Here is a 26,358-nt window from a genome sequence, read left to right as displayed (position 1 = left end):
CTTGTGTCTTTCGAGATATTTTATGCATTTCACCTAGGTTGTTGAATTTAGTGACATAGAGATGTTCACAGAAGTCCCTTATTACCCTTTTAATGTTTGCAGAATCTTGTAATGATGTCCCCTTTTTTAAACTTGCTATTTGTCATTGACATCTTTTTTCTTGATCAGTCTGACTAGAGCTTTATCAGTTTTATTGATTTATTCTTTCCAAAGAACCAGCTTTTGGTTTCAGTGATTTTCTGCATTTTTTTCTTTTTTATATTTCATGGATTTCCCTGTCTTTATTGTTTCCTTCATTCTATCTACTTGGGATTTAATTTTTTTTTCTCTAGATCCTTAAGATGAAAGCTTAGATCATTTATTTTAGTTTCTTATTTTTTCCTATTATAAGCATTTAAAGCTAAAAATTCACTCTAGAAAAGTGTTGTTTCCAAATATTTGAGAATATTCCACATATCCTTTGGTTATTGATTTTTTTAAAACATCTTTATTGAAGTATAATTGCTTTACAACGTTGTGTTAGTTTCTGCTGTATAACAAAGTGAATCAGCTATATTTATACATTTATCCCCATATCACTTTGCTCTTGCACCTCCCTTCCACCCTCCCTATCCCACCCCTCTAGGTGGTCACAAAGCACCGAGCTGATCTCCCTGCGCGTTGCAGCTGCTTCCCACTAGTTATCTGTTTTACATTTGGCAGTGTATATATATGTCAATGCTACTCTTTCATTTCGTCCTAGCTTACCCTTCCCCCTCCCTGTGTCCTCAAGTCCATTCTCTACGTCTGCATCTTTATTCCTGTCCTGCCCCTAGGTTCATCAGAACCTTTTTTTTTTCTTTAGATTCCATATATATATGTTAGTATATGGTATTTATTTTTCTCTTTATGACTTACTTCACTCTGTATGACAGACTCTAGGTCCATCCGCCTCACTACAAATAACTCTATTTCATTTCTTTTTATGGCTGAGTAATATTCCATTGTGTATATGTGCCACATCTTCTTTATCCATTCATCTGTCGATGGACACTTAGGTTGCATCCATGTCCTGGCTATTGTAAATAGAGCTGCAATGAACATTGTGGTACATGACTCTTTTTGAATTATGGTTTTCTCAGGGTATATGTCCAGTAGTGGGATTGCTGGGTCATATGGTAGTTCTATTTTTCATTTTTTAAGGAACCTCCATATTGTTCTCCATAGGGAGGACAATTTACATTCCCACCAACAGTGCAAGAGGGTTCCCTTTGCTCCACACTCTCTTCAGCATTTATTGTTTGTAGATTTTTTGATGATGGCCATTCTGACCTGTGTGAGGTGATACCTCATTGTGGTTTTGATTTGCATTTCTCTAATGATTAGTGATGTTGAGCATCCTTTCATGTGTTTGTTGGCAATTTGTATGTCTTCTTTGGAGAAATGTCTATTTAAATCTGCCCATTTTTGGATTGGGTTTTTTGTTTTTTTGATATTGAGCTGCATGAGCTGCTTGTATATTTTGGAGATTAATCCTTTGTCAGTTGCTTTGTTTGCAAATATTTTCTCCCATTCTAAGGGTTGTCTTTTCGTCTTGTTTATGGTTTCCTTTGCTATGCAAAAGCTTTTAAGTTTCATTAGGTCCCATTTTTTTATTTTTGTTTTTATTTCCATTTCCCTAAGAGGTGGGTCAAAAAGGATCTTACTGTGACTTATGTCATAGAGTGTTCTTCCTATGTTTTCCTCTAAGAGTTTTATAGTGTCTGGCCTTACATTTAGGTCTTTAATCCATTTTGAGTTTATTCTTGTGTATGGTGTTAGGAAGTGTTCTAATTTCATTCTTTTACATGTAGCTGTCCAGTTTTCCCAGCACCACTTATTGAAGAGGCTGTCTTTTCTCCATTGTATATTCTTGCCTCCTTTATCAAAGTAAGGTGACCATATGTGCATGGGTTTATTTCTGGGCTTTCTATCCTGTTCCATTGATCTATATTTCTGTTTTTGTGCCAGTACCATACTCTCTTGATTACTGTAGCTTTGTAGTATAGTCTGAAGTCAGAGAGCCTGATTCCTCCAGCTCCATTTTTCGTTCTCAAGATTGCTTTGGCTATTCTGGGTCTTTTGTGATTCCATACAAATTGTGAAATTTTTTGTTCTAGTTCTGTGAAAAATGCCATTGGTAGTTTGATAGGGATTGCATTGAATCTGTAGATTGCTTTGGGTAGTAGAGTCATTTTCACAATGTTGATTCTTCCAATCCAAGAACATGGTATATCTCTCCATCTGTTTGTATTGTCTTTAATTTCTTTCATCAGTGTCTTATAGTTTTCTGCATACAGGTCTTTTGTCTCCTTAGGTAGGTTTATTCCTAGGTATTTTATTCTTTTTGTTGCAATGGTAAATGGGAGTGTTTCTTTAATTTCTCTTTCAGATTTTTTGTCCTTAGTGTATAGGAATGCAAGAGATTTCTGTGCATTACTTTTGTATCCTGCTGCTTTACCAGGTTCATTGAATAGCTCTAGTAGCTTTCTGGTAGCATCTTTAGGATTCTCTATGTATAGTATCATGTCATCTGCAAACAGTGACAGTTTTACTTCTTTTCCAATTTGGGTTACTTTTATTTCTTTTTCTTCTCTGATTGCCATGGCTAAAACTTCCAAAACCATGTTGAATACTAGTGGTGAGAGTGGGCAACCTTGACTTGTTCCTGATCTTAGAGGAAATGGTTTCAGTTTTTCACCATTGAGAATGATGTTGGCTGTGCGTTTGTCATATGTGGCCTTTATTATGTTGAGGTAGGTTCCCTCTATGCCTACTTTCTGGAGAGTTTTTATCATAAATTTGTGTTGAATTTTGTCAAAAGCTTTTTCTGCATCTAATGAGATGATCATATGATTTTTCTCCTTCAGTTTGTTAATATGGTGTATCACATTGATTGATTTGTGTATATTGAAGAATCCTTGCATTCCTGGGATAAACCCCACTTGATCATGGTGTATGATCCTTTTAATGTGCTGTTGGATTCTGTTTGCTAGTATTTTGATGAGGAATTTTGCATCTATGTTCATCAGTGATATTGGCCTGTAGTTTTCTTTTTTTGTGACATCTTTGTCTGGTTTTGGTATTAGGGTGATGGTGGCCTCATAGAATGAGTTTGGGAGTGTTCCTCCCTCTGCTATATTTTGGAAGAGTTTGAGAAGGGTAGATGTTAACTCTTCTCTTTGATAGAGTTCACCTGTGAAGCCATCTGGTCCTGGGCTTTTGTTTGTTGGAAGATTTCTTTTCACAGTTTCAATTTCAGTGCTTGTGATTGGTCTGTTCATGTTTTCTGTTTTTTCCTGGTTCAGTCTTGGAAGGTTGTACTTTTCTAAGAATTTGTCCATTTCTTCCAGGTTGTCCATTGTATTGGTATATAGTTGCTTGTAGTAATCTCTTGATTTTTAATTTAATTCCAATTGTGGTCAGAAAACATACTCTGTATGAATTCAACCCATTTAAGTTTGTTGAGACTTGTTTTATGGCCAAATGTATTATCTGTCTTGCTGAGTGTTACATGTGTACTTGAAACAAATATCTATTCTCTTGTTGGATGGAATTTTATGAAAATGTCAGCTGGATCGAGTTGGAGGATAGTGTTAAGTGTTCTCTATCCTTTTCTGATTTCTCTCCTCTTCTCTATGCAGTATGGTTTTCTGTTTACTCATTCCATAAGTTGCTGAAAGAAGTATTAAAATATTCAACTTTAATTGTGAGTCTTTCTATTTTTCTTTTTTGCTTCATGAATTTTAAAGTTCCTTTTGGGTGCATATGTATTTAAGATTGTTATGTCTTTTTTTCCTTAAGTTACTTAAAAATTTATTTATTTATTTATTTATTTATTTATTTACTTTATTTTTCTGGCTGTATTGGGTCTTAGTTGTGGCACACGGGATCTTCGTTGCGGCATGTGGGCTTCTCTCTAGTTGTGGCCTGCAGGTTTTCTCTTTAGTTGTGGCTCCAGAGCACGTGGGCTCTGTAGTTTGTGGCATGCGGGCTCTCTCTTTGAGACACGCGAGCTCAGTAGTTGTGGCACGTGGGCTTAGTTGCCCTGCGGCATGTGGGATTTTAGTTTCCTGACCAGGGATTGAACCCATGTCCCCTGCATTGGAAGGTGGATTTTTTACCACTGGACCACCAGGAAGTCCCTGTTATGCTTCTTAATAAATTGACTTCTTTAATATTTTGCAGTGTCCCTCCTCATCTCTGGTAATATTTCTTGTGCGGATGTCTACTTTGTCATATACTAATATAACCACTACATTCTCTATGCTTAGTATTCCTTTATGCATGGTATATATTTTTCTATCCTTTTACTTTTAACTTATGTATGTTTTTATATTTAAGGTAGGTTTCTTGTAGACGATATGTAGTTTTTTTGTTGTTTTTTGAAAAAATCCAATCTAACAAACTCTGTCTTTCATTTGGTTTTCTTTAGACCATTTGTATTTAATGTGATTATCAGTATAGTTAAGTATAAATATATTATCTTGTATGTTTTTTCCTTCTCTGTTTTTGTTCATTTTTTCCCTACTTTTCCTGCATTTGAAAAAATATTGAGTATCTTTTAAGTGTTTTATTTTATCTCTGCTATTGGCTTATTATATGACTTTGTTTTATTTATTTAGAGGTTGCTCTTGGGTTAACATTATACACGTTAACTTATCACTGTCTATCTGCAAATACTATTATAACATCTCTTATAACAGTATGTTTCTGTTTCTCTATTATCATCAAGGAATTAAAAAATGTAAAAAAGTGTGTTACGTTTACCCACATAATTATACATACTTACCCATGTAGTTCTATCACTCTTTATTCCTTTGTATTGGTTCAGATTTCCATCTGGTATTATTTTCCTTTAGCCTGAAGAACGTCCTGTATCATTTCTTGTAGCATTAGGTCTGTTGGCAGTTTTCTTAGCTTTTGTTTGTTTGAAAAAAGTGTATATTTCACCCCTATTTTTTGAGAATATTTTTGTTGGTGTTTCCAGGTTTAGTTTTTTCTTTCAGCTTTTTAAAACTGTTTTGCTTTTGTCTTCTGGCTGGTACTTACTGATAAGAAGTCTGAATTCATTCTTATCTTTGTTTTTTTGAACATAATATGTCTTTTTCCTTTGGCTGCTCTTTTTATCATTGGTTTCAAGTGATTTGATTATTATATGCCTTGGTGTAATATTATGAGGTTGGTTCTGCTTGGGTTTGTTGAGCTTGTAGGAGCTGTGTGTTTATAATTTTCACCAAATTTGGAAGATTTTTGTCTATTGTTTAGTCAAATATTTAAAAGTATTTCCTCTTCCTCTTCTGGGACTCCAGTTATACATATTCAAGAACTTGATTCATTGGGAGGTATCCTTAGGGTGTGTCTACCACGACTTCCTGAAGCAGAGGCCTACTGTCAATAGCCATGACCCTCCACCTACTACAAGTAACAAAATCCATTGGTGCCTTTGCATATCACCTTTGTTTTATGACAAAATATGTAATTTGGAATTTTCTAATATTAAGCATTTAATCCTAGTGGATAGAATTAAAATGAAAATCTTCTGTAAGATATACCTCTAAGACTGAAAAAATAATCATTTAATTAATAGATATTGTTGATAGTACCAAGTGCTTCATGATGTAATTGAATGTGACGTTAATTCTCTTACTGAGCCTTGTCAAATTACTCTTACTTTTCAGTGCAGGAATCACAGCCACGGCCCCCACCCTCCAGGATTTGGTCGACATGAAGTCTGTGCACATGAAAACAAAGAACTTGCCAAGGCGAGAGAAGCTCTTCCTCTTATAGAGGATTCTAGTAACTGTGACATTGTAAAAGCTACTCAGTAAGTCTTCCCAATGCTTTGTTTTATCCTTAGATTCTGTTGAATTATAATAACGCATGTATGGTTCATGGCACTCCAGTGTACGCCTTCCTCCCTTCATTCTCCAGTAATAGTATGTTTGTCATACCAACATCAGAACATTTAATACAGTACACCTTAGTTGTTTGTTATTAGTTTCTCCCATTAGATTGTGAGCAACTTCTGAGCAAAAGCCTGTCTTTTTCATCTTTGTAACCCCAGTACTTTTACACAGTTTCTGTCTTGTATTAAGTAGTGCCCAATAAATGTTTGTTGAGTGAATGAATGGTTTTAAATGACACTAAAACTAGACTCTGAGTTTGAAACACAAATCTGAGTCTTTTAAAATGTACTACAACCTAAATATGAAGATGGGATAGAAAAATATCAACTCACACATTGATGTGTAGTTTAAACATTTATTTATTGAGTACTTTCTATGTACCTATTGTTCTGGGTGCACTGGAAAAAAGTCAGTAAAATAGAAGTAGGTTTTCTGACCATTTGGAACTATAGACAGTTATTTTGCTTGCACTGAAAATGAAATATGTTTTGAAAGTTTCCCCTTAAGATCTCCATTTGTGGGTTTTTGCATTAAACCATTTCCAACATTTTCACCCTTGTGGATCTCATTGATTGTTAACATCTACCCCACCTCTTGCCATTGAATATATTTTGAAATATTTTATCTGTCAGATTATGTTAATTAGTAATCCATTTTCTTAGTAATCAAATATAAGCCTGCCCATCAGAGCTTCTAATCTGCATGAAAGAAACTAATGTAACTGTACTAACTTGATATAATTTCTGTCAAAAGCAAAGATGTTTGGTGATTAGTTAACCTGTTTGGCTTTAATGTAGACTAATGTATTGCTTGTGTTAGTTAAAAAGTTATTGACAATTATTTGAATATTCTAATTACTAATTTATATGAACGCTGGAGGCTCTGGGAACCACTACTTTAGGTGAATATTGTTTGATATTGTTTGTATTATTATATTTATATGAAGATGAGAGTGGTCTTAAGGTAAATAGATATTTGCTTTAATTAGAATGGAAACATTTAAATGTTTCTCTGCTACCAGTAAAGCTCTGTAATGATAAGTGTGAGAAATCAGGCTATATTCCCAGGGAATATCAATAAAAACTCACGTTATGTATATTTCCCAAAATTTTCTTCAGGTCTTGGACTTTAAGTGGTTGTGAGAATATATTTAGGTAGTATTTGGGAAGGGTGAAAGACAGCTAGCTAGGATAGGTGTTCTTGTATTTTCTAAACCACCAAAATCCTAATTATTGTGTACTCTTTATATTTCTCGTGTAAAGGGAGTATTTCTTTTCCAGTAAAACGTTAAAGTTGATATTTAAAAGATGGAGAATATAAATATTGGGTTGGCCAAAAAGTTCATTCGAGTTTTTCTGTAACATTGTACAAACTTTTTGGCCATCCCAATACATATGTATCATTATCAACAATTCATTCTCTTATTAATATTTTCACTTAGCATTGTCAAATGGGTACCTCCATCTTTTAAAAAATGCCATAAAGACAGACAGACAGGCTCACACACATTTTGGTGAGGCAGAGGTTATTTAACAGTGTAGGAAATAGAAACAGTTCTTCCATTTTGTTTGATTTTGACCCTTGAAGACATATCGAAACTTTCAGGTCCCTCTAAATAGAAATAAGTTTCAGAGAAAGTGCTAAATGGTCTGGTGGGTCTTAATAGTTTCTGTTGAAAAGAAATAGTGCTAATGAATGATTTTAAAAATTATTTTAGCATTAAAAAGAGATATTTCTCTTCTGCTTTTCATTCTGATAGTGAGTCAATTCAATAACTCTCTTAAATATCCCTTCAGTCTGTCCCTCCTTTTACATTCCTGTTGCCTCTTTTTCTTTAGGCTCCCATTGCTGCTCGCCTGCCTCTATTGCAAGATCCTCTAAACTGGTCTCTCAGTCTTGGCCTTGAATTAGCTTCCATACTGCCACTAATGTGATCTTTCTTACAGCCAAAAGTCTGAGTGCTTTCCTCTTTAAAACCTTCAGTGGCTTCCCCATGCACTATAAAGTCTAAATTTCAAAGCATGGCAGAGAAGGTTCATGCAGTCTTTGCCTACCTCTCCTAGCCTCATCTCTTGCCATTGCCTTTCTTATGCTAATGCTTCTGTGGTCCTAAATTGCTTATATTTCTCCAGACATCCACGCAGTTTTATATCTCTGGTTTTCATACATGCTATTCCTTCTGCCTGAAATGTCTTCCCTTCAACCTATAAAACATAGCTTGTGTATCAGGTTCCATCTCCTTCAGGAAGGGCTAATCATTCCTTCCTTTTCTATACCTATACTGTGTGCATATTTTATTGTTGAATTTATCCCATTCCAAGTTTGCTTTTAGTCTCTCTCCCTTATTGTGAGGTCATTGCTTGGGCTTTGTTTGATTCAGGGATAAGGTTGTCATCCAGAATCAACACCATGTATTCCTGGTGCATTCCTGGTGGAAAATCAAATGAAATTTATTGCAAGAGGGCAAATGTGAATGTTAAAGTTTATTTAAGAAAATCAAGTTCAACTCCAAATGGATTAATCTGATCATTCAGTAGCCAGGTTTACTTTTGTTGTTTGGCTTTATAATCTGTCCTCTTTGTGAATATCTTTGTTAATTATTGTATTTCTATGTTGGCTGAAAGACAGATGGGATAAAGATATGGTAAAAGGAAGAAATTTTGATATTTGAAATTATTTTAATGGTATCAATTATGCATTTTCTTATTTCAGATACGGGATTTTTGAACGATGTAAAGAGTTGGTGGAAGCAGGATATGATGTCAGGCAACCAGACAAAGAAAATGTGTCACTTCTTCATTGGGCTGCTATTAACAACAGGCTGGATCTTGTAAAGTAAGATGGGATATATGTGTGTTAATTAAGAGCGTATTTATAATTTTAGATCTTTCCTTCATTTGTCTTTTTCCTTCAAGTTCAAGTATGTATGTTGAACCATCTCTAATCCTTTACTGTAAATGAATACTTGAAACTTTGTGCCATGCACATTGGTTATCGTAGTATTGAAAAGGACCTCAGAGATCGTCTGGACCAGGACTCTCAGTGGCCCAAAAAGGAAAAATAAAAATAAAGCCACAGGGGACTTCCCTGGTGGTGCAGTGGTTAAGAATCTGCCTGCCAATGCAGGGGACACGGGTTCAATCCCTGGTCTGGGAAGATCCCACATGCCGCAGAGCAACTAAGCCCGTGCACCACAACTACTGAGCATGTGCTCTAGAGCCCGCGAGCCATAACTACTGAGCCCGCGTGCCACAACTACTGAAGCCCGCGTGCCTAGAGCCCGTGCTCCACAACAAGATAAGCCACTGCAATGAGAAGCCCACACACCACAATGAAGAGTAGCCCCCGCTCGCCACAACTAGAGAAAGCCCGCGCACAGCAACGAAGACCCAGTGCAGCCATATAGAGAGAGAGAGAGAGCCACAGAGGCCCATCATAAAGATAGAGTTCAGGCAATGAAATTGAACATTTTTTGAAAAGGGAAAGCATAACACATTTTCCAGGATAGAACAGATAGTTTCATCTAGTTTAGAAGAATCACTGAAATATTTTATGTTGTAATAACGCCAGGAGGAATGGATAGGTAGGAGAATAATTTAACTTTAAAAACAAAATTATATATGGAATACATTTTAAAGTAGGCATGTGTTAGATTATATAAAATAGTTCCCCTTCATAAAGCACTACTACCTACCCATTGTTTTTGTTTTTTCTTTGTTTTATACCTTAGCATGTAAAATGTGTATGTATGTGAATGTGTATATGTTTTGTATTATACGTACTTAAAATCCTTGAGGTTTAAAAAAGTAGAAATATACTAAAGTTTAGAATAAACATATACTCACAAGTAAACTCCTTTTCTGTGGAAATAAACTGGTGTATTGTTTAGATAATATGATATATGAAGCACAACTTTGAAATAACGAGACTAATTCCTGTAAACCGCTGAAGAAAATAAGTCTCTTTACCTTATAGTTTCACTTTATACAGTGTATCCCATCTGTGCCCCCAAAATAGAGAGTGAAATGCTCAAAATGTCTAACTTCTTGGAAAGAATTTTGAATTAATTTTTTGCTACCTACTTTTAGAATTCATTCCCACATAGTAATTCTAATTTTAAACTGTTAACAGTGACATAGTTTCACCTTTCTTCTTGCCAGTTAAGTAGAATATCTGTAATAGAAACCTTTTGAATATAAACCATTTCAAGAGTGTTGTGGTGGTTAGAATATGTAAAGAGTAGTTATTATGTGTTTGGTGTATAGTTGTCATGGAATGCTCATGACAGCAGGAGTAATTACTTAACATGATGAGAATATTTCACCAGGGATTTGTTTGATGCTGTTGTGACTCTTTCAGACCTCTGTAGATCTGAGTGTTTTTAGGGAGGGGTATTATTATAATTTCTGTTTTCTAATACATTTATTACTAAGAAAAATTGATGTTTTCTTTCTTAGTATGAATTTTAAGTTTTAAATCTTATTTTCATTTATGTCTGCTTTTAACAGGTTTTATATTTCGAAAGGTGCTGTGGTAGATCAGTTGGGCGGAGATTTAAATTCAACTCCTCTTCACTGGGCCATCAGGTAAAGGTTTCTTTAAATACTGAAATTGCTGTTCAAAATCAAAAGTGACTTACTCATTTTCTGAATATTACAGACCAGCACTTTCCAGTAGAATTTTCTGTGATGATGGAAATGTTCTATTCTGTGCTGTCTAGTAAGGTAGCCACTAGCCATACATGAAATGCAAAATGTGGCTAATGCAACTAAGGAATGGAATTTTTAATTTTAATTAATTTTAACTAATTTGAATTTAAGTAGCTGTATATGAATAGTAGTCCATATTGGAAATTGCAGTTACAGACCATTTGAAAGGCTTTCTTTCCTTTTTACCCCTTCATTCAAAAATAAATAAATAAATAAATAAATTACAGTTTTAAAGAGTTTGCAGAGATGATGTTTTTGTGTTTAACTTGGGGCTCCACTATGATGCTCAACCTCAAATATGTGTATTATATTTTATAATCAAAATAAATATTTTTAATATTTGATCACATGGATAAAAGTGGTAGTTCAGTGAGTGTAAACTCAATCATTTCTTTTCTCTCGTATGTGTTGGCATCTGAAGCTGAAGTTAGTAAGTGTCTGTGTGGATACTTAACAACTTCTTAATCTTTCATTTTTAAAAAATTTTTATTTATTTATTTTTGGCTGTGTTGGGTCTTCGTTTCTGTGCGAGGGCTTTCTCTAGTTGTGGCAAGCAGGGGCCACTCTTCATCGCAGTGCGTGGGCCTCTCACTATCGCGGCCTCTCTTGTTGCGGAGCACAGGCTCCAGACGCGCAGGCTCAGTAACTGTGGCTCACGGGCCTAGTTGCTCCGCAGCATGTGGGATCTTCCCAGACTAGGGCTCGAACCCGTGTCTCCTGCATTGGCAGGCAGATTCTCAACCACTGCGCCACCAGGGAAGCCCCTCATCTTTCATTTTAACTCCATTCTCTCTGTGTTTGGTGGGATTGATATGAACCTGAAAGTGAAGTGAATAATTGTTCGTCTAAGGCAAGGAACTGAATCTTTTCTCCATAGCCAAGAATTTTGAGGAATCTGGGGTTAGCTCATCCCCCTGTTAAGCTACTGAGGTACAGTGCTTTCCAGAGAAATGAGCCATTTTCAAAGAAAAATATGTAGTTCCTAAGAAAAAGATTACCACAGTATACCTGCAGTCTGTGAATGTTATGCTGTGGCATATCTGCTTCATGATTATTTTTTGTTTTTAAAATAGCAACAGTAAAGTCTTAAGTGGTTTTTAATTTCCATTTTTATCATTAGTTATGTAAAATTATTTACACATGGTAGTAATCTTACACATAAGATTTAAGGTAGATTGGGAGGTTATTAAGTTTATTACCTGCACTGAAGAAGGACCGTCCAGATAGTTCTAAGTTTGGAGCATCTATGTAAAAGACATTTAGAGAATCTCCAGTGTTTTAAAAATCTGTGTATTATTAGGCAGTACTCTTTAAATCTAACCAAAATCCTTCGTGTCTTAGGAACATTGGTTTCTCCCTGAATTGTTCTCTTTTTTGTGTGACAGAATACAGTATAATTTTTGTTCTTTCTTTCCAGACAAGGGCATTTACCTATGGTCATATTATTACTGCAGTATGGTGCAGACCCCACCCTTATCGATGGAGAGGGATTCAGCAGCATCCACCTGGCGGTGTTATTTCAACACATGCCCATTATAGCATATCTCATCTCAAAAGGACAGGTATGTTTTGAAACGTTTCTTGTGCTCCAGCTATTGTAAATCTGAAGGGATTCAGAGGATGATTACCAGTAGTCTGTCCTCATTTTTTTTTTCTGCCCTCATTTTTAAAGTAGAAGTTACAGATATCCAAATATTCAAATACTAGCCTCAGTAAGTCTAGCTATTGAATACTGCTTTTCCAGCTTCATTGGAGCAAAAAGGATAGGTCATTTAGCTCAGTAACATATAATAGATGTTTCTGAAGCTTGTAAGCCTATAATAGTTTTCCTTATGATCCCAGTAATTTGCAGAGTTTTTCAAAAACATGACTTCAAAGCCGTATTTTTCTTCTGATTGAATGTGGAAATGGTAGTCAGATCACTAAATTAACCCATCATTTGCTTTCATTATTTAAGTCCAAGTGGAGACCAATTTGAATGTATGTTTCTTATTGTTCCCTAAAGTAATTCCATGAAAAATGACTTGCCTTAAGAGGCATCCATTTATGGCACTGGTTAAATTATAGGTTGCTGGCGGTGGGAGTTTCACTGTCAGCTCTACTTGCCTGGGATATGCTTTCTGGTAGCAAGTAGTTTATATATCAGTAGTCTCATCTGTAACAGGCGTGGAAACATGTTTGCACAAATGCTGTTGGGATGATCGTGTTCTCTTTAAATAAGCACTTCCTCTTAGACTTAGTCAACTCAAGTAGAATAATTATAACCTCCTGGGTCTCATTTTGGAAAGCTGTATGACGAGTCATCTTTTCTGCTTCTCTTTGGGCTTATTCCTCCAAGGCCCATAAGAATATTCAGTAATTGACTCTTTTTTTTTTTGGCTTGGTTGAGGTATCATATACCTCAAACCTGGGTCCATTTTATTAAAAGAAGCATATCCTCTTGGAGGTATGATTTCCCTTTTTTTTCTATATTCTAGAAAATAAAAAAGAACTTTTCATATTTTACTCTTTGAAACATAAGTTCAAAATTGCAAGTTGCCTCAGAAGATCAAGAGTTCACTATTACTGGAAGTGTTTAAGTAGAGACTGGTTGACTTTATGTAAGAGGGGGGGGTAGTATGAATTAATGTGTCGGTTAAAGTCTAAACTAAGTGACTTCTAAGGTCTCTACTGTCTCATATTTGATGGTGTTTATCAACATTTTTCTCTTTCCCTTAGTTCTCTTCCACTCACAACATACAACATTTAAAATCATATATTCAGATTTTCCCTTTAAAAATGTTTTGTAGGAATCAATGGATTTTAACCCTATGGATGTGAAGCAGAACATTCTTTTATTCAAATGATACTTGAATCCTTCTTATAGACACACTAGTGGTGTTGAATGTATTAAAGAGATACTTCTACTAAGAGGGGAGACAGAATCTTGACTGTGTTTACAGTTAGGCTGATTGACTCTTCTTTTTGAACAGAGTGTGAATATGACAGATGTAAATGGGCAGACACCTCTCATGTTATCAGCTCACAAAGTACTTGGGTAAGTGAGTTTAATTGAATTGCCTTATTCTGACTCTTGATCCAGCAATTTAAGTATCTTAGTCTTTGTGAGATGACACAACATTCTGAGGAAGAAAGTAAGATTTTCCATCTTGTGACTGTGATATGGACTTTTAACGTAGTTGTAGTTAGAAAAGCACCATTGAAGTAAATTTTCTGTTTTCTGGTAGCTTTGGGGAAAAGTTTGAAAGCTACTAATAAGAAAAAAAATTTCCTTACAGAACAGGTAGAGATTCCGCAGCATATACTTATTAACATGATGCACATTTCTTAGTTTACATTTTTCAAGAATATCTACAGGTTTAAATGCTCTCATAATTTGAAATGTAGATGAGAAATATACTTTCCAGAAAACAATAAATTTTGAGGTTCTCTGACATTGTTGACTGCTCTGAAAATATTAATTATAACTGATCTATGAAAATAGTATGTTTATATGTTCATATCAGTTATTTACATATTTAAGTTTTTGTGATTATTGATCACCATATTGTCCAACTTCTGTTATTCTTCTATTCAAATACATGCTACAGTTTGCCCTGTATCAGTTTTGTTTCCAACGTTGTACTTAATTTCTGATTCTGCTTTTACTTAAGATGTCTCCCCTAGGAACTGAGTTAGTTCTGATGCCATTTCCTTTTAGCTCATGGAGAGGTGGGGCTGGGGTAGAATTTTGTCAAAAAGCATTTTGTCATGTTTGCTGGTAACTGTAAAGTCAGGTATAATGTTTAAAAATCTTGATAGAATAAAGTAGAATATTGTTTTATTAAAGGAATCTCTTGAGTAGTCATAAAAGAAGGGAAGGTGTTGACGATGAAGTAAAAATATTTCATTGAACTCTGCTGTCAAGTCCATAACTTTCTATGGTAAACAAATATTTTAGGACATTATTTATACCACTTTATGCAATAATTGGTTGGAGGGAGAATGTGAAGTTAGCTTTTGGTTTATCTCCTCAAATATAATGTTGTACATTTAATTTTTTAATTGGATAAATAACATAGCATTTAATGTTGGCCAAAGTTAAGTTTAAAAAAAATGTTAACCAATAGAACAGCAACATGAAAGTAAAAATTTGAAAAACAAAAGCAGTTATTCCACAGTATTGATGTTAAAATTACATTATATAGCAGACTGTCACTTAATAGATGTCTCTTGGGGCGAGAACTCTCCAGTATTAGTGCCTAGAATGGAACTCTGCACAGAGAAGTTCCTCAGTTTTCAGAATACTTACTAACTGGTTCATTGATACGTTAGCTAACAGTTTCATTGTTTACATTTACCCTTCAAATCATTCAGCTATCTAATATCTCTTTTGTTTTATTTTATTGTTTTGAGACAGGCCAGAACCAACTGGATTTCTCCTAAAGTTTAATCCCTCTCTCAATGTAGTTGATAAAATACACCAAAACACTCCACTTCACTGGGCAGTTGCAGCAGGAAATGTTAATGCCATTGATAAACTCTTGGAAGCTGGTGCTAGCCTGGATATCCGAAATGTTAAGGTATGACCAGGTGTTTATCTCCCTTAATTTATTATATCTTGAGTTAGAAGACTGATAAATTAACATAAAGATAAGCTATATACATATGTTTTCAGTTACCACAAGATAATTATAAACAATAATAGTTGGCTACCCTTGGAATAAATACAGTGAATCTGTGATTCTGGTAAGTTTTTAAAAATGTTTAGCATCTATGGTATTGATATATCAAAAATATAATTGAACTTTTTCTTTTTTTTTTTTTTTTTTAGGGAGAAACGCCTCTTGATATGGCTCAGCAAAACAAAAATCGGCTCATTATTCATATGCTAAAAGCAGAGGCCAAAATGCGAGCCAACAGAAATTTCAGACTTTGGAGGTGGCTGCAGAAATGCGAGGTACTTTCATTCAGGGCCTATTCTGTGGGCTATAAGAACTGTTTTGTTCATTTGTTTTTGTTTTTTAAGGCATCAGGGGAAACCAGGGAGTTGGCCTAGTGCTGCATTATATCTGCTGATTATATCTTTCCCACACATCCCGTTGGAAATTTGGCACTTTTATTGACAGTTTATTGTTGGTCCTTATCTAGATGGCTCTAAAGCGTCACGAATGACCAGCAAAATCTAAGTTGTGATAGAGAATATAATTAAAATTATTAAAATGGGGTATTGAATTGATTTCACTATTTAACGTTTTCATATATGATAGTATCGTCTTATCGAATAATAATTAGTAATTATACCTTTAGGATGATTCTAGATTAATAGGCATGGGATTTCTATGCAGAGGGTCATCATGAATACTACACCAATTTTGCATTTAGGTATGTGGAGGGAGAGAAAAAGAAGTAATGGTTACTCCTGTCTCCTTTGCCATCTCCTCTGCTCTCTCCCCCCCTTTATTGGTAGAGTGCCCCAGGGTTTTGTCCTTGGACCTCTGTTCTGTCTAGTCATTCCCTTGGTGATTTCATGCACTTCCATGGCTTTAAATGCCGTCTCTATGTTGACAACTCCCAAAGTTATGTCTAGTTCAGACCTTTCCATACTTGCATATCCAGCTACCTTGATTTGTCCAGTTCACTGTCCAATAGGCATCATCAACATAACATCCAAAACTGAGCTCCTGATCTCTCCTCCCCACTGTCCCTAACTGTTCCATCTACAGCTTTCCCCATCTCAGTAGGTGGCAACTCCCGCTCTCCAGTTATCTTTGCCTTTTCTCTGTCATATCACGTATCCAGTCCATCAGGAAAACATATTGGCTAGTTCTGCCCTCAGTATATATCCAGAATCTGACCCTTCTCACCACTTTACCATGGCATTTTGGTCCAGCCACCGTTATCTTTGATGTGGATTTCTGCAGCTGTCTGACATCTCCCTGCCTCTACTCACCTCTAGTCTCTTCTCAACAGAGCAGCCAGGTGAATCTTAAAATGTAAGTCAGATACTGTCATTCATCTGCTCAGAATCCTATGATGTCTCCCACTTTCTCCCAGAATAAAAGCCAAAGTCCTTACAATGGTTTCCATCTAGCTTTTTATATACTATAAAATTCAGTACATTTGTCTGTCTTCCTCTGCTAGAATTTAGGCCCCGTGAGAGAAAGACCTTAAATTCATCGATGTGCCCCTAAGTGCCTGGAACAGTGCCTAGCATATGGTGCGCACTGGAATATTTGTTGAATGAGGAAATAGTGTGGCTCATCTGTGAGTATTGTATCTGGGATTAAAATTTTGAGATCCACATTTAATTGTTATTTCTGTTCTGAGATTATGTTGCTTGTAGATTCCAAGTTTACCTTTTTAAAAAAAAAAATCTAGACTTGCTCATTTTGTGTTATCATGCAAATTAGAATTGGAAGCATATTAAAGATTTCATATCATTTGAAATTATCCATCCTCAGAACGTGGCTTAGGGAAGTAACGATTGAAGAAGATAGGGCAGAATATATTTTCTCCCTTTGCTGTTGCACGAGCGCTGCTTACTTCCAAGGTCATGTATATTGCACTTAAGGGATTGCATTGTACAGATGTGGTGCCTGGCTTCAATGCAGATAGCCACACTGTTGGTTTGTAGACGCTTCATTCTTTTAACTTTGCAGAATAAACCCGAATTATTAGCATCCTGAGAATATGTTTAAGTCTTTGGCCTCCATGTGACATTTGACACTGAGAACTACTCCCTTCTTGAAGCTCTCTCCCCTGGCTTTACTGGAACCTTTCTTCTGGTTCTCATCCTGCCTTTCTGGTCATACTGGTCACCCTTACTTACTTACCTTTTGGGACTTACCTTTTTTTCCCTTGAGTGTTTCCGATGGCCAAGATTCTGCCCCTTTCTACCTGCACACAGTCCAGGATGCTCTTCATTCCTGGCTTTCCCACCTATATACTGATGAACACCAGGTTTTCTCCTGTGTGGTAGGCCTGCTTTTCTGACTGACTCCTGGCTATCTCCTAGACGTCCATAGGCATCTACAATTCCATATGCCCTAAACAAAATTCAAACTTGTTCCTTCTAACCTTCTTTATTAGGGGATGGCACCATCCGGTGCCCAGGTTGGAACTCTTATACTCTCTTTGTCGAATCTTGGGTGTGTTGATTTTTGTGTGGTCTTTTTGTCTTGCTTTATGCTTTCTGACATATAATACTGTTTGAAAGAAATTATTTTTTTAAATGTCAGCTATCATTAACACTTTTCTTAAAAGATCACCATTTCTTGGAGTGGAAGAAAGCAAAAGAAAACATGTTTAAGCAACATTTTATTAATGTAAGGCTTTTAAAAGATTGTTTCCAAGATTTGTAATTTCTCAAACTTCAGATTTATCAATCAGCAATTTTGAAGAAAAATTCTGTGTTCTACTGTTGTATTAATTGTTACTGTATATTTAGGAAGTAGTTTTTCTATTGAACTAATTATTATTAGATACTTAGGAGGTAAAATCCATAAGTTCTAAAATTCTGAATCTCTTAATAGCTCTTCCTGCTGCTGATGCTTTCTGTGATTACCATGTGGGCTGTTGGATACATATTGGACTTCAATTCAGATTCTTGGCTTTTAAAAGGATTTCTTCTAATAGTATTGTTTTTTCTGACATCTTTGTTTCCAAGGTGTGTATATTAATCTTTGCAAGGCTGGTTATAACATTTCCAATTTGAGTGCTTATTTCTATTGCTGATTAGTTGGAGTTGCAAATTTTTATTGAACTATGAATGTTACTTATCACGTAGAAACATCCTCAGGGTGGGAAGGAAGAGCTTTGATGGCATATGATTTGACTGAAAGCAAATTGGTCAATCCAGTAATTTAACTGCATTGACAATTGGTGGAAAATAAATATCCTAGCTCACTTTTTGATCTCAGTGAAGTTAATTAACTGAGTTAATCTCAGTTAATCTCAGGGAGATTTTTGTAACTGTTTTGCATCTTGAAGCATTTTTGCCCATTTTTCAGAAATTTTGTTTTTTCCTATTCTAAATTCTAAATTCTAAATCTAGATTCTAAATCTAAATCTAAACTAGTAAACTAGTTATTTTTGCTCTTAATGTTTTTTGGTTGAAACAACCTAATTAGATCACAGGAAGTTATAAAACAGTAACTATGGTATGGTTCTATTTTTAGGAAAATATTCATACATGATATATATAAAGATTGCCTGGGTTCAAGTCAAGCTTTACCACATAACAGTCTTACCTTGAGCCAGTTGGTTTACCTCTCTGTGCCTCGATTTCTTCATCTATAAAATGAGGATGATAATTGTGACAACGCCTGCCTCATCGTTAATACAAATACAATGGTTAGAACAGTGGCTGACACACAGTACTCAATAATCATGTCACACCCCAATCTCTTCTTCTCACCTCCCTTTCCCAGTAGAATGGCACCCAGTTCCTCACATGAATAATGGGTACCATCCTTGGATTACTGTCCTCCTCTGTTCTTCCTTTCTCCTCACGTCCCCCACTCAGCACATTACCAAGTGCTTCCTGCTCTGCCCCAGCTGGTCTGCTCTCTCCCTCTCCTCAGCTGGCACCCACGGCCAAGCCTCCCAACTGGTCTCCTGATTCCATCTCTTACCCCCCTGTAGTTCCTCCTCACTTGGCAATCAGGGTGGTATTTTAAAAAGGCAAACCAGTTTGTCTTTTCTCCTTGTGTAAAGCCCTCAAGTGGCTTTTCCTTGTTCTCAGAATGACATCCAAACTCCTTGCCTGTGAAGTATTATGTAATTCATTCCCTCCCCTCTGACATCACCTCTTCCCTTCACTGCCCTCCATCCTTCTTTCTGTTTCTAAAACACATCAAGCTCATTCCCACCCGGGGCCTTGGCTCTTGCTCGTGTCTCTGTCTGAAGGGTTCTGATACCATATTGTTGCATAGCGGGAGACGTCAGTCAGGCGTCAGCTGCAGCGTCCCCTCCTCAGCGAGGCCATGCCTGACTGACTCTACTGCATCACCCCATTGTATTTTCTTCATGGCACTTAATCACTGTTTCCTGGGATGTAAGGCCCATACAAGCAGGACACTTGTCTCTCCTGTTGAACGTTTTCAGTCACTGAAAGGAGAATGTAACGATGATGATCCATAAAGAGAATCTGAAAGGAAGTGCTGGGATTATGAGTGTTTCTGTGTCCTTCTTTTGATTACCAGCATTTTGTAGAAGAAGCATGAGTTGCTTTTGTTATAACAAAAAACAAAGCATTAGAGGAATTTTACCTCTTAATCACTCAAGAGCAGGACAGTAGTCTGGAAATGAATTTAAATGTTAAGTAAAAGTTCAAATTTCTGAAAAATAGCAAAATGCCTAAAATTGTCTGCTATTCAGAAAACTTATAAGTTAGAGATATTCATTTATTTCCCACTAAATGGGTTGACTTGGTCTTCAGATAAATTGTAAGCCAAATTACAATCATCACTTTTTTCTTTTTTCCAGAGAGAAAGCAAAGGCTGGCAATATCTACTCACCTAGGATAGGGGCATTTGAGATTTTGTTCGTCTTAATAGAAACTCACATTACAAAAAATTTATATGGAAACTTTTGTTTGCGAGTTGAGGGCTTCATATGCTAGGCTTAGCATATGTACACTATTCAAATAGCAGACAAATTCATATGGCAACTGCTTTTATTTCTCCCACTCTGTAGAGTCCCAATTTCACGGAGGTAAGCAGCTGTAAACTTCCACTATTATTAGGCTCCACGGGAGGTTGCTTATTGATCCAGGCTGCTATGAGATACCTGTTAGAAGTAGACAGGTCGTAGTAGCAGGCTGTTACAAACTAGGTAGTTCACTGCACCACTTAATTAGGTCAAACCTATTTTGCTGCAGAATCTCAGACAAGCCATGCCATGGAGATTACATGGGCTCTATTTGGCCTATTCTGGCAGCATATTGGGGACCTGAGGTTTGGGATCTTTAGTTGTTGTCAAATATTATTTTATCATAATTGTGTTTATGATCTTGATAGCTTTTTAAAAACCCTTTAATATCTATCATCAACCTTTTTTTTTTCTGGTATAAATTTTAAAGTAGATCCAGGTAATCTCTATTCATGCACCGATTTACTATATTGAGTATTTATTGTAAAAGACAGATTTTTTCTTTTGAGACAACAATATTAAGCGTTTGAGTAAGTTATATGTGGACTTCCAAAGTGCTTTTGACCCAAGCGAGATGGTTGGTGTCTGATGACTAGTGTCACTGTTCGCCTTTACGTGTCTTTTTACATCGAGCGTCTGCTTTGCAGGCTGTTTGTAGGATGACAGTGCTCAAGGTTGTGTGCATCCGTATGTTTCAGAAATACCCTGCTAGCCTCTAGAAGAAAGCTTGTTAAATGCGAAGGTGAATCTCCAAGGATTTATATTTTTGCATTTCGGAGTATTTGAAAATATGATATGCCAAAAAAGAAAGAAATACAAATATATGTTGCAATAGAAGTAAAAAAGATTTGAAAGTATAAAGTTACTGGGAATGGAATACTGTATAAGTTAATTATGGGAACTAGAACATTCACTTTATGAGGTCCTGGTGCTTCAGTTTTCTCACATGTAAAATGGGGTGATGATGGCGTGTAACTCTGTTACCACATGGAAAGTGGTGCATAGCACTCGGTGAAAACTGTTGTTGTTATGTGAGGGCATCATTATTATTACTATTACTACTTAAGGGGATTTAGAACTAAAATTAATATGATTCGAGCTTATTTTCACTAATACCTTATGTTTATCCTTTTTTTCTTTTAGGTTCTTGGTCGGGTATAAGAACCTTATGTACTTACCAACAGTCTTTCTGCTGGGTTCCGTTTTTTGGATATTTGTGACTTGGTTCATCTTATTTGTTCCTAATATCCTTCCAGGTTACATTTAAATGCATATCTCATTTTGCTTTTAAAAATTACTAATGCCATTGTTAGAAATTTAGCTACTAGAAGAGATCCAGGGAAAGTAAGTCAAATTTATATTCATTTAGTGGTCCTGGTTGAAGATGTTTGGAAATCTACTGAATTCTGGAAATGATCTCAGAGTACACTATGGAAACAGCAGGTGTCTAGTATTGATTACTCATAGGAAGGAAACAATATAATGAATTACTGTTTTATTTAGATCCATAAAAATTTGTTGTATTGCCTTGAGATTCTCTTCAAGGTCCGATGGTTCTTTTAACTTGGTCAGCAGTTATAGGTGATGAATAAATCTTCTGGGTACCAAGGTCTCCTGCACGGGAAGAATACTGGAGGAAATGTGTCCCCTCAGCAATGGTCAGTGCAGTGTTATTATCCAAGGCAGTGATTTTCAGTTCACAGTAAAAATAAATTTGCATTGCCACCCAAAACGTATGTGAAAAAAAGTTTCAGAAAACAATAATCGGAATATGTGCTTTTAACTCTGATATTTTGTTGTTTTATCCTATTCTATTTCCTTTTTAACAAATGCTGGTCATAGCCCATTTATTTCTTTCATGACCTACTAATGGATGGCAGCCCGTAGCTTAAAAAAAAAACTCATCTAAGGGATAGGTTTATCATTCAAGGAGCAGGGCCCAGGCCAAGTCTAGTCACCTAGAAGTGGGGATAGGGGTTACTTCTTGGTTTATAGTTACTTATAGCTGCCATTGGGAAGGAGGCATTTTCTCCAATTTTTGATGTTCCCACCTCTTTCCAGGCTCCTTTCTCCCCTTCGAAGGATCCTAGGAAGACATTAAAGTCTTGCTTTCCTTACAGGGGAAGAGAAGAAGGGGTATGGTAGATAGACACGTACCTTTAAGCGTATTCCTTTAGCTCTATGTTGTTTCTCTTTCTGCTAATGACACACTTGAAAAGAAAGAATACTGTTTATGAGAGAGATGCATACACTCAGTTCAAGAATATTTTTCCATAGGAATAAACGTAAAGTGAGAGAGGCATATGAGTTCTCAGCGTGCATACATCTCCCTTCACTATATAGCATGTTTTTACTTTAGGGATGCTTTTTATTTCTGAGCATTATCTCTAATATTTTTCAGATTCCTTTCAATCTAAATGAACGGCACAGCATACCATGGAGGGCATTGACTTTTTTCAAAAGATTTTATTACATCTAACCTTTGTCTCATAATTATTGATTTGAGGGCAGCTTTTTAAGCACTAGCCTTATTACCACCACTTAATAAAGGCTTGGATGATATCATAATGTGATCCAAAAATACTTTTATCACTTGTAGAAGTCCCAAGGCTGGTAAATCCTATGGTAGTTGACATGGTACTGAAAGGGCTGGCTGATACTTTTATTCACCAACTCACATGCAGTGGAGTAAACACAGTTTAAAAATTGTGTTTCTTGATGAATTTTTAAAATGTGAGAAGCTCACACTATGTCAAATTTTGCACCTAAAATGTGGTAGTTTTTACATTGAATTATTTCAAATTTGCAGCATTAGTATTAACAAACATGTTACTCCACTGTAGTTTGAAAACCTCAATTACAGAGGTATTCAGTTCGTATTCAGCTTAGTATTCAGTTGAGTTTACTGCTGTTCAATATTTGTGAAGATGTCATTATATCAGAAGAACTGTTTTGATTTCCATAGCTGGCCAGAATCTTAAGATGTTGGAGTTGACAGGAAGGTATTTTACTCACACGTACAGCATGAAGCCGTTTGATCTGAGCACCCACGTGAGGCCACTGCTAGTGAGGGCAGGTCGGTCAGTAGGTGGCGCCATCAGATCAGTGTTTTTCAAGCTGAATGCTAAATGCTGTTTGAACTGGCTTGGGTGTGCACTGAGGTGCTGCCCTGGAAAGACCCAGCCTGAGAGTGTAGACTAGTCGTGTTGCCAAGTGTGGATTGCATGGGGCTTCCACGCCCACAGCCGCCTTGCCCATCATGGGAAGAGGGTCTGGGAAACTGTGGAAAGAGTACGATCTTTGGAATCAGACAGAATGAATTGGAGTTTTGGCTTTTTTTTTCTTACTAGTTATGTACCATTGGGCAAGTAATTTCACTGAGTCTCAGTTTTTCTGTAAATTGGGGATAACAGTACCAAGTTCATGGGGCAGCTGCAAGGATTACTACGCTAGGATGTCTGTAAAGCGCTGACCATAGTCCCCATTCTGTAAAGAATACCTATTATTTTATTATTATTATTAATTGGTCTTATGAATAAAATCTGTGTGGAAGGCTACATGTTGGGATTAATTTTAAGAGCAGCTCTAGGTTAGCACCTCAGATGAACAGTTTCTTCTGGTGCCTTTTATATGTTCAGCAAATAATGTGTTTATCTTTTATGAGGCAGGTTTAAGAGAAGGAGAGAGGACCTAACTGATGAGTTTGGAGGTAAGATGAGGATTCAGGAAAGAGATGGCAAACCACTGAACGTTACATTTGTGATTCTGTCTCTAGCTGAGTTAAGTTTAAGAAGGATAAATATGTGAAGCCCTAATACTGGGTTTCAGAGGATCAACGTGTACAAGTGCGCATTGTTGTGGGAATGACATAGATTCCAGTCAAGTGAAAAAGAACCAGGAGCTTTGACTAAAAACCCAGCATGGGTAGTGATGCAGCTTTCAAGGAAGCCAGTATATAAGGACGATGTGAGTGTCCAAGGAAAAGACATCAGCAATCTCACTGTCTTCTGCCCTGGTCAGGACACACCTGAGATGTGTTCTTTTAAAAGAGAACAGGAACAAAGCAGGAACATACCCAGGAGAGCGTGTTGCAGGAGGAATGCTGTTGCTGCTTATCCTGGAAGTGTGAGCTCTGCCTTCCCGTTTCAGGTGTTTGGAAGTCTGTCATTTGGAAGCCAGTGCACTGTATAGAATGAGCACTCAATAATTATTGAACAAATGGGGAAGCAGCTTCTGTAGGGTCTATCTATAGGACACCTATAGTGTAGATCTACAGTGTAGAAATAAAGGAGCTAAAGAATGAAAACCAGTTAGTCCAAGTTATAAAAAGGCAGATTTTAGATCCACGTTGAGAAACTTTTTAACTGCAAAAGGGTCACAAGCTAACTGGGGAGGCTGCGATGTCTACAAACAACTATGACCTAAGGGCTAAGTGCTGTAGAATAAGCATTCTTAGGTTCAGGGAAGGGAGAGAATCCTTTCCCATAGGGAATCAGGAAAGACCTAAAGGGGGAAGGAGGGTTTTAAGTTAGGTCTCGAAGGCAGTTAGGACTTGGACATCCCAAAAATGTGGTTTTAGAAGTAGATGGGGTGAAGTGGGGAGCACTTGAGGGCAATGAACCCCACAAAGCAAGGACATGGAAGCAAGGAATGTTTGGCTTTTATGTGAGGGAATGTAGTGCGATTCAGTTTACTTGGAAGGAGAAAAATCCATTGATTCTCCTGGGATTGGTTTTGAAAGTTAATTCAGAATAAGAGCCCAAAATTTGGTCCAGTCAATACATATGAGATGATCATGTGATTAAACTGAATGTGTTTTTGAGACTGTGTCATGTGTGTTGATCAGGATTTTATGGGAATTAAGTTTCAGTTTCACACAACTTTTTTGGATCTTATCTCTTTCTTAAAGCCAGGCCCATCTGCAGATAAACAGATAAACTAAACCAACAAGATTCGTTCCTGCTTACCTGAACCAGATGTGGTTGTGTTGGTTTTCGTGGGCTAGAGCAGTGCTTCTCAAACTATAATGTGCATGTGCATCCTCTAGGGATCTTGTTAAAATCCAGAGTCTGCTTCTGCAAGTCTGGGGTGAGGTCTGGAATTCTGCCCTTGTAACAGGCTTCCAGGTAAAGCCATTGCTGTGGGACCCACGGACCACACTTTGAATAGCAAGCGTTCAGAGTTTTATTTTATGGCCACCTTTTCCACTCTGAAGTTTAGCAGAAGAACATCTTGGCAACACCTTGGAAGGCAGATACAGTTACTATGTCAATATAGTGATTTTAATTGGGCAAGGAGAACTGGTTTACTACTGGCATATTGGTTTATTATTGCACATTCATTTGTCTTTCCCTGGGGCAGAGTTTTACTTTTTTTTTTAAAATTAATTAATTAATTTATTTATGGCTGTGTTGGGTCTTCGTTTCTGTGCGAGGGCTTTCTCTAGTTGCGGCAAGTGGGGGCCGCTCTTCATCGCGGTGCGCGGGCCTCTCATTATTGCGGCCTCTCTTGTTGCGGAGCACAGGCTCCAGATGCGCAGGCTCAGTAATTTTAGCTCACGGGCCTAGTTGCTCCGCGGCATGTGGGATCTTCCCAGACCAGGGCTCGAACCCGTGTCCCCTGCATTGGCAGGCAGATTCTCAACCACTGCGCCACCAGGGAAGCCTGAGTTTTACTTTTTTATACAAAGAATTTGTACCATTTCAAAAACACTTCGAAGTGGGTAATGTTTATCCTTGAAACACTTTATCTTAATTTATCCATAATATCTGCCTTTCCAAATAGTATCTGATTTGTAATCACTTTGCAAGGAGAGCAATTTCTTTGTTTCTGAATTAACTCAGCCTAATACAGTTACAAGGATTAAGTTATGAAAACTTTCCAGTAGGAAATCTTTGCTAGCATTAATTTAATGTATAGGGAAATATTTTTAGTTGGCGTCTCTGAATTCAGTGGTTTGTTTCTTTGACTAATTTTGTTAAAATGATCAGAAAATACTGTTTTAGATGTGCACAGGAGAGCCACAGTTACACCGTTTAGATGTTAATTTATTGGGATATGGAACGTTTTTCAATTTTTAGGAGGTTCTT

At 36.6% G+C, this 26,358-nt stretch overlaps 1 protein-coding gene across 6 annotated transcripts in view; it reads left to right on the top strand.

Annotated features, from left to right (window-relative positions):
- The window catches only part of ZDHHC13 (zDHHC palmitoyltransferase 13), a 50,220-nt gene that overhangs the window by 10,751 nt on the left and 13,111 nt on the right, over window positions 1–26,358 (top strand). For 5 of the 6 annotated variants that reach the window (XM_082342450.1, XM_082342447.1, XM_082342448.1 and 2 more), the window contains exons 2-10: window positions 5,700–5,845; window positions 8,640–8,762; window positions 10,436–10,513; window positions 12,054–12,198; window positions 13,609–13,673; window positions 15,036–15,198; window positions 15,450–15,575; window positions 18,151–18,284; window positions 21,413–21,515. In XM_082342450.1, the coding sequence (XP_082198576.1) occupies window positions 5,700–5,845; window positions 8,640–8,762; window positions 10,436–10,513; window positions 12,054–12,198; window positions 13,609–13,673; window positions 15,036–15,198; window positions 15,450–15,575; window positions 18,151–18,284; window positions 21,413–21,515 (1,083 nt within the window). The remainder of the gene's footprint in view (window positions 1–5,699; window positions 5,846–8,639; window positions 8,763–10,435; window positions 10,514–12,053; window positions 12,199–13,608; window positions 13,674–15,035; window positions 15,199–15,449; window positions 15,576–18,150; window positions 18,285–21,412; window positions 21,516–26,358) is intronic. The other variant, XM_082342451.1, reaches the window with a different exon arrangement.

This window comes from Balaenoptera borealis (genome assembly GCF_965194805.1).
Source record: "Balaenoptera borealis genome assembly, chromosome: 11".
In the NCBI taxonomy this organism is placed as follows: domain Eukaryota; kingdom Metazoa; phylum Chordata; class Mammalia; order Artiodactyla; family Balaenopteridae; genus Balaenoptera; species Balaenoptera borealis.
This window is presented reverse-complemented; position numbering and strand designations above follow the sequence as displayed.